Consider the following 9483-nt stretch of genomic DNA (forward strand, 5'->3'; position numbering starts at 1 on the left):
GAAAAATTATTTTATTATAATTATTTCGAAATAACTTTAAATTCTCCATTTTACTAATATTAATTAATTTTAACTATTTTTTTTTTTTTGCTCTTGCCGCAAATATTAATATTAAAAGAAAAAGAGAGATATGAGAAACTTTATTTATATAGAGCTCAACGTGTTAGTAAATTCATCTATCATGGCTGTCAATGGGGCATTTCTCCAATCAGAAAATTTCTAAGCTTATCGAAATGGATCATCGATATGTTTGCCGTTCCATAAAAATCTATCGATGTCCCATTAGAATGACAAAGCCCTAGGGGGTGCCAGTCGGCATGTATAATTCATCAAACGCTGAGAGAAGAGCAGCGTGCTCGTTATGACGATGGTGCCGGCGCCGCAAGATGACATTCGCGGATTTAGAAGGCACGAGTCTCCGTGGTTCTCGTTACTCGTAAATTCAGTTCAATATCGCGCGTCGACCATAACGCCCATCCCCCGCGTAAATCAGCGATATCGGAGCATCCACGAATTACCATTCAGAAGCGATTGTTATTCGCTTCTGCGAGACAAATGTCTCGAGCGACCCGATACCGCGTCCTCTCCTCCTCGCGCGCCGTTCGTTCACGCCCGAGTAATGAATGCCGGCTTTAATGAAAACGGCGAAACGCAGCCATTATCCTGCGAAGATCAATCTCAGATAATCCTTTTAACACGACACACAATTGTAGTCTGCTATTCGTGTAGATGGGAATTGAATATTTATGAGAAAAATATTGTTCGATTTTATTTTATTTTTTTTTTTTTTTTTGTAAAAAATACAAGTCGGAAAAATGTAATTATCTTTTTCTTCCTAAAGATTGTTCGAAGAATTAATCGAAGCTCGATTTTGACAATTAATTTAACGTGAGTCTTTTCGTGCAGGTTTGGCGTGCGAGGCGTTTCAAATTTTGATTTTCTCTCGGCAATGTACGCGATCTTTGTTACTCGCGCCCATAAGTCCCATCGGGCATATGCTCATATAAAGTCTAGATTATTCTCGCAAACGCCACGTTGGCATTAAGAAATGCGAGCGCACACAAAAGCAAACGAAAGAAAACTGTGCGCTGTTGCAATTCATGCAACGCAACCCGGAGGCGCCGTTAAAGCAGATATTACGGAAACGTTGTTTTAACGTTGGCTATGAACGCCAAGCTGTATCCCAAGGCGCAGCCTTTTCCACCGTTGTTTTGAATTCTACCTTTGCCTTCCTCGTAACATGTAAGCCGTCCAAAACGGTGGAGTTATATTATTTTCTTGGAGCCTCGCGAGGTAAGGCAGGGCCTCTTAAAGTGATATGACGAGAAATCTTCGTTTACGAGAAGTGAGAAGTTTATGCTAATATTATTTTCATAAGTGTTACACAAGCGTAATTCCGTAAATAAAGATTAAGATTCAAGGAGCAACGGAAATGGTTAATTTCATTTAGAATAATTTCTAACACTAAATGTTTACAACTACACTGCGTATATCTCGTTGTAACATTTTGCAATGTTGTAGAATTACGATACATAATTAAATTGCAAAATATTTCTCTAGATGTAATTTGCAAAAAGAACTTTATTTAAAAAATATACGCGCTTACGCGTGCAGTATGCGTACCAATGTTCGCGTGGGAAATGAGAATTTATACTGTTCTTAATCAGCCGGCGAGTAGAAAGGATTATTTTAAAAAATATAATTACACGCGTACGGTCCGTAGTACCGCAAGCTTCATTATTCTCGTGTACCTTCATTGTATATTACTGAAAGTTGCCATTTACACAAGCCAGAAATATCGAGAATTTGGTACAAATGACATTTTTCTTTTATGTCACGCAGCACTTGATAATATATATGTACATGATCATGCATATAAAATATTTTTAATAATAAAGTATTATTTCGCCATATTAAATTTTCTAATTAAAAAAATGACGTCAATTTTAATTAGGAGAATGTATTTAATTTTGCTATTTAATCAAAGTATTTGATATTGTTTGAAAAAATGTGCAATAGAAATTGTTAGTAAAAAAAATTAATTATACATTCTTCAATCTCAGCAGCTGTATATGCATACATAAAATGTAACAATGAAAAATGAAAATTTTTTTTAAAATTATCCGTTTTCAGTCTCCCCGTATAATAATTCCTGATGGCGGCGATTCTTCAGTCGCGCCTGAAGAACCGCGATCTAAAAATTCTCCGCATACGAGAGTGTTTTCTCTCGCAACGCGGGAATGCATTACACACACGTACGGTTTCCCAATCGTTTCCCATTGTCGCGAACGCGGCCGGCCGCGCGAAATTCCGATCACGATCGACGATCGAACAATGGATCCTTCAGAAATTGCGGGCAAATGGCTGTTACGGCCGGGCCCCGCGGCAAACATTGTTCATGCGGGGACGAACTGTTCGCGGGATGAAAAGACAGAGTACTATGCGCGAGACGAAGGACGGTGGGTGCGCGGGAGGGGCCAAACGACGAACAATGATCTTCCGGTATATCCGTACGGACGTGCGTAAATCACATGGATATGACGTCGGCCAATCGTCGGCCGATGCGGCCTCGACGACGGCCTTGAAATATCGCCAACCAGCATACCCCGACGATTATATAACTGCCGTCGCCGATAATATAACTGCCTTCTGAAGGTTTATGGAGGCCACCGCCGAAAATCTATTGCCAATTACATTATTGGCGTCTTCGTTCGAGCGCGGAAGTTCCAACGTCCGATAATCGACGGCATAGTCGGCGATGCGCGATTCGCTGAAATAATCGCATCCTTCCGAAATTAAGCTCAGTTTCCGCGATGAAAGGATCCGGGTAATTAGCGCGGCACACTTTTCCGCGATACGTCGCGCGCGTAAATTATGTCGGTGAAATTTTAACGCGCTCCAGATGCGAATTTAATTAAACGATACTATATTTAACGCGGTAATTAGCACTCAAAAGAAAAAAAAAAGAGAGATAGAACTTTCACATATAAAACAAAATGTGAAACTGTAAATAAGGTATAATCAGAATGCTTATTATTAATCTGTTTATTATATATGTACTATTAATTTATTATAGAGGTGACAAATATTTGCAAAACTATTGTACTTTCAGAATATGAAAGCACATATAAAAAAGAGTTAATGAGAATAAAATTTACAACTGCATATTACATACTATATTTTACACATATATAGTCCGCGAAATGCAACGCATTCTTCCCTTAAAAAACTTCGAGAGCTAGATATAGCAAAATAAAAACGTGATAACGAATAAATCAAAACACTACCGACCAATAAATACGATTGAACTAGCTTTGCTACGCATTTGTTAAAATCCTCACCATATCACGCATTAGATTCGCGGACGCGCGAATCGTTGCGCAAAGTGCAAAACACAAAACGCTGTAATGCATCAATAAATCCAATACGAGCAGTATGAACACGAGCGACAAATTGCATTAGATTGCACCTAACGCAACTGACATTTCGAGGAAACAGTAGTTATGCTTTTACAGTGCAGCATGTTTCGATAAATTTTTTTTTCTTTTCGTTACTATCAATCTCGACGGATGTATACAATACTCTAGCTATTTTGAAAATACCGTGTCCGTCAGGCATAATTTTCTTTCATTCTATTTATGGCGGATATTGCGCGGGCTAATAATGCGACGCGATTGTTTGCTCGGCAACCGTCCGCCAACGCTTCATACGGAAATTTCGAGTCACGCGGCGTTCATTATTCTCGGCTTCAGTATGCGGAAGTTATTGGTAAGTAAGACGGTTCAAACCCAAGCATTATCTACCCACAGTAGTTCTCCATGGACTGGGGCTTTAACTTCGGAGTCGGCGATCCTCGCCACAAAGCGAGGACGATAGTTTGGCTCGGTCCAGTGTGTTAGTTCGATTAGTTACATGACTCGTAGTACGGCTTATGGTTAACGTCGAACGCTTAAAGCTCGCCGATCTCCGCTGCATATGTATGCGGGTCCCGTGCTACTCGAACGATCCTATGATCTGTCCGCAAGTTCTTCCCAAACTCCCCTCTCTAAACAATATCGTTCGTTGTATTGAAACAACGAACCGCGAAAAGCCATCTTCTAGAATTATGAAAGTTTGTTCATCTCTCTCTCTCTCTCTCTCTCTCTCTCTCTCTCTCTCTCTCTCTCTCTCTCTCTCTCTCTCTCTCTCTCTCTCTCTCTCTCTCTCTCTCTCTCTCTCTCTCTCTCTTGACAGAGCTTAAAGAAAATTATAGATAGGAAGAGGAAATTTTGGAATTTTTTTCTATTTGGGTACCAAGATACTCGACGTTAATTATTACGAAATTAAGATATGAGATTTTCCGCGACACTATGCGCGTTGGAAAACGCGAGACAAAACGAAATTTTCGAACAATCATTTTTTTCGCGTCGCACAATGGTTCGCTACGAGGAACAATGCGCCATATAAAATAGGAAGTCGCAAATAATGGCCGAAAAAATTCGGTTAACGGAACGGAGAAATGATCTGACGCGCGAATTTTATTCCCGCCGTCAGAAATTAAAGCGGACGTAGCTCGATTTTTCTCACCCTCCCGCATCGTCTCGGCCTGAGGCTCGCCTTTAATAGCGCGCGAGCTGAAAAAAATTTCAGCGAGCTCGTTTCTCATCCGTGGCTACACCACTGCCCACAGCCGCGACATTTCTTTTCTTGTAATCCGGCGCGTAACAAACGATTTGCAGTGTGTCGACTTTCAACGAAATTTTCCTCTTATTACCATCACGTATGTTTAAGGTCACATGGTCTCTAATACACAAAACGAAGGAGAATATTTGAATTGAAAACTATCGTTATATATATGACTACTTTCGCTAAATAAAGTTAAAGCTATTGTGAGAGAGAAAAATAATAGCTTTGCGCTCTGAATTATTTCGCAGAATTAATATTCACGTGCTTTTCATACAAGAGCGTTCAATTATCTTTTAATTATTTAAAATCATCTGTCTACGTTATTTATGCAGTGAAAAAGTTTCAAGTTTCTTCGAGTCATTTAATTTTTATAAATATCGCCATAATAACTCGCTTCGTATTCGTTGCAGGTACCAAACGAGAATATTGTTCAGCTTCAGGCGCCGATGGCGCCCACGAACAGCCAGGGCATCCCGAACAGTCTGGGGCTAAGATTGGAGACCGAACACCGACACTTCGTCGACGGCAAACTAATAAAGATCAAATGCATCGCCGAGGTGGGCTCACGCAAGTACGAGACCGAGCGCACAGTGCAAATAGCCTACGTAAACAATCAGAGGCTGAGCGCCGGTGATATGCATGCGTCCGCGCGCAGCATCCGCACCGATCTCCTAGCCAAATTACTGACGGCGATCCTCGCCCTCGTTCTACTCACGACGTGACCTACCGGTTTTCTCCTCGCGTGAGTCCGCCTCCACGAACGGAAATCATGTTGCAACGCGCGCGCGCAATTGCGCTAGGAGCGCGCGGCGGGTTCAGTGTCAGTTGTCCGATCCTTACGTATATAAAAGTTAGGCTTAGTTATTAAGCGACGATACACACGACGATCGGCGATTAATCGATCAACCGGTTCGCTCTCGACCTAAACGCGCTCTGCGATGATACACCATTATCGATAAGTTCTTTAGAAGCAACACATGGAAGATGAAAATCTTGTGGAGTAAAGACGATCGCAATGGAAGAATAAGTTCATACTAATTAAATTATTTAGTTGGTGTTTGAAAATATTATATTAATTATTATTATTATATTAATTATTATTTTCGATATTATCGCGACGTTAATTTTGTAGCCAGAAAATTTGTTGCACGAGTATTTTAACATATTTTAAGCGACTTCCTAGATCAGTATTTCCCATTAGGCCGATACTCAACCGAAAGTTTGCCCATAATTTTCACGGCGGTTCCTCCTCTCTCTTCGATTTCTCCTTATCATATTTAACTCTCAATCCTTTTAACGAGTTCCAGATCTGGAAGACTCTTTAAAGTTCTCATCGATTACGGCCCATAGTCGTCATTAACTTTTCATTCGAGTTTTAAGTTTTATTGCTAATAGCAAATGTCGCGAGTCAGATAGAGCGAGCGCAAAGTTGTCGAATAATAATAACTATCAATTGATACCTCGACAATTTCAGTTTCCAGATTTATATAATTCTTATCCTCCTATACTTTCTCTCTCTCTACATTCATTTGAAGTTCTCGACATTTATAAATAAAATTTAATGGAAAGTTACGCTTAATTCGTATTTTATTGTATTTTCGTAATAGAGTTTATTCTACTTTACTCTGACAATTATCGTCATGGGGTTTAGACAGAACTACTAACTGTACTTCATACAGCATACACGTTGTACCGCGGAGATATAAATTCTAGTGCAGCGCGTGCAAATTCCGTTTTACGACACGCGTGAGATTAACTATCGAAACGCATATAAGTCGCCCACAACTACGAAACACGCCTGCGAATTACGTATAAATCAATAAATGGATTTACTGCGCAGAGATACTAACAAAAACGAGATTAATAATTCGGATATCTCGCATTGCAAAATTGCGAGCGCGCGGTTGCATTTGTAGAGATACGAATAATCATTTTATTGAAAAAGGGGATCTCTCTGTTATACGGGATCGTGTAAAAGTTTAAATTCTCGATTATTTCAACAAAAACACGTGAATTTGCACGTGAATAATGATTTAATAGCAACGAAAATTCAACCGTAGTTCCGCCGTAATGAAAACATATAATGTCGAATTTAAAATGAGTACATCAATATTTTAGTGCCAGCGCGAAATTCATTCAGCAAAAGATTTTTAATTGGCAAGTCAATGTAATTTTTCTCTTTGGAACTTTTGGAAAAATTTTATCAGCAGCGCAAATACTATATTTTCCATATTCGCAAATGAGATTACTTTTCAATGCACGTGATCATTGTTTCAAAGAAACAATATTTTTATACAATCGTAAAGTTACATTTTTCATGAATAACCGATTAGGCGAAATATTCGACGATCTCTGAGCGATCTCTCTTCGTGTCACGTACGATCGTCCGACGAATCCGATGGATTTTCACTTCGCCGGATCTAGCCTGACAGTTGCAGTTTCATGTGCAGTTTCGTCGCTGAAAGCGTTTGGTCGCGAGAAGCGAGCTCGAGCGTACGAGCACGAAGAAAAGAAGAAAATCTTAAGAGAGGATTCTGCGAGAGAGGCGGTCTATTCGACCGCCCTTCAGAGGGGATGCAACAAAAAGACGAGCAAGCGTGACAGGAAAGTAAGAGAATGTTAGTGAAAGAGCAAGTGCGATACAGAGAAAATGAAACAAAGTTCGCGCGAAGAAGCAAAGGAAAAAATGCAACAGGACGAACATTGGGGAGAAACATTGTGTGTGATCCAGGCGGAGATGCGAAGTTTGACTTCAAGAATGAAAGTAGGTGTGATATTATAGTATCTAAGATACGAGACTCGTCTGTCTTCCAAAGTGGCTATCTCCGTCGTATATCTTTGATTTCTCTCTGCTGCTTTTCGAAAGTATTAACTGTATAAATTCTTCGTCTCGCTGCGAATGATTTTCTTTTCCAGCAAATTTATAGAATTGTGTAACGAAATCTATTCATTGTCTCATCTAAATTCGTATAAAGGTTAATAATAAAATGAGTTGAGGGTACATTTAATTTTTCTTCATTATTGAATCAATAATTCGTTCGCTCATGTTTACTAAGTCATGTTTGATAAATGTAAATTACTATCGTGGATTCCGAAGATGGCCGATTTTCGAAGAAAGCGAGTAACTATAATGGAAATAAATAGACGCTGAAGCGCGTGCACGAGTGAAAACGTGAGAATTAACGCGACTGGCTTCGCCGCACATATCACAACAACATACACGTTAACACGTGCTTAACACATACACACATATGACAACATCACATACACATACGACGCGCGCATGTACAGCTGGATTAAGAGATGGAAGGAGCAACCAACCCCTGCAGGGTGCACAGGATACGCATATATCACGAGACGGTTTCCTTTTGATCGCTATCGCTCATCGACCCGAGCGTTATTTATTGGCTGTAATAATTTACGAGTTTGTGAGAGAGAGAGAGAGAGAGAGAGAGAGAGACACGTCCTACCGCGCGCATAAACGTCGCTTCCGGCGACGATATTCAACCGTATCATTGTACCTATATGCGTAACGTCTATGTGGAATTCATCCGCAAAACATTTTGACGCACATACCCAAGATCCATCCATTCCCGAAAGTGTCAACAATACTTTTCCAGCGTATCGATTTTTCCACATATCGGACGTATTTATGCGCGCAACGAAAGAATTGTAAAAAATGATGATACAGCATACTTATGACGTGAGAAAATAGAAAAGAAATTTTCGAAAAATGTGTTCGTGTATATAATTTTAAAGCACATTTTTCATGATTCTTCATGGAGATATTCAGCCGTTTGATCATTGTTCAAACTTGTGCTATCCTTAACAAGATTATCTTAGAGAATTAGATGTTTAATACCTAGCGAGTCCTTTAACAATAATAGATGATATTGTCACGTATCATTGTTAGATATCAGATATATAATTCTCTAAAATAATCCTATTAAGTGACACAATTTGAAATAATAAATGATCGGCCCAAAATCTCAATGGAATAAGAATTATGAAAAATGCTTTTCCTATTTTGAAATTATTCACATTTTTCGAAGATATCGTCTATTTTCTAGCATATTTGCAGTAACTATATACCTGGGTTTCACAGATTTATAAAATTCATGCGAGACCAAAACTTGCGGAGAACAATTTATCCTCTCAAATAAACCGAGTAAATATATATTGAAGATGGAATAGATTCTTTCATTAATGATAAACCATTTATCATACAGTTCAACTTTGTAATAAAAATTTTAAAAGCTAAAACAATTCAAAAAGCTCGGATTGGCGCATCTCAATTAAGAATCATTTAATTTCACACCCATTATTGTATTTATGTAATTATTTTTTTTGCAATTTTGACATATCAGAGAAAATTTGCTACTAACTTGATATTGATGCTACGGTTAATTTCTCTAATTAAGCAATTTATATAATCTCATGAATTATTTTACGCAATTTATATGCACATATATCAAAACAAATGTTAAGTGTTATATTATCATGAAATTTATTTTCCTAATTAAATAATTTCATTGCAACGTTATTTTCTCCTTTATAAAACATTAATATCGTTTTCTATTTCCAACAAATAATTCCTTATGCATTAATCTTTATTTGGCAAATGCAAATAATTCAAGCGTAATAATATTCCAGAAAAACATCCAAATTGTATCAATAAAATTATATGATACCGTTTAAACAGTACCAACCGATCGTGAGCATAAGTTACATTGTCGAAAGTTACCTATATTTGACTAAAGTTATTGGTATCGCAAAGTGCAGCTGGTCCCAGGTAAATACCTAAATCGACAGTGGTAA

At 38.5% G+C, this 9483-nt stretch overlaps 1 protein-coding gene across 1 annotated transcript in view; it reads left to right on the top strand.

Moving 5' to 3' along the window:
* Nucleotides 1-5723, top strand: part of LOC126850846 (uncharacterized) — a 173130-nt gene extending 167407 nt beyond the window's left edge. Inside the window, exon 5 of the mRNA XM_050594238.1 lies at nucleotides 5076-5723. Within this exon, the coding sequence (XP_050450195.1) occupies nucleotides 5076-5387 (312 nt within the window). The 3' untranslated portion in view covers nucleotides 5388-5723. The remainder of the gene's footprint in view (nucleotides 1-5075) is intronic.
* The last annotated feature ends 3760 nt before the right edge of the window (nucleotides 5724-9483 follow it).

This window comes from Cataglyphis hispanica, chromosome 7 (genome assembly GCF_021464435.1).
Source record: "Cataglyphis hispanica isolate Lineage 1 chromosome 7, ULB_Chis1_1.0, whole genome shotgun sequence".
NCBI lineage: Eukaryota > Metazoa > Arthropoda > Insecta > Hymenoptera > Formicidae > Cataglyphis > Cataglyphis hispanica.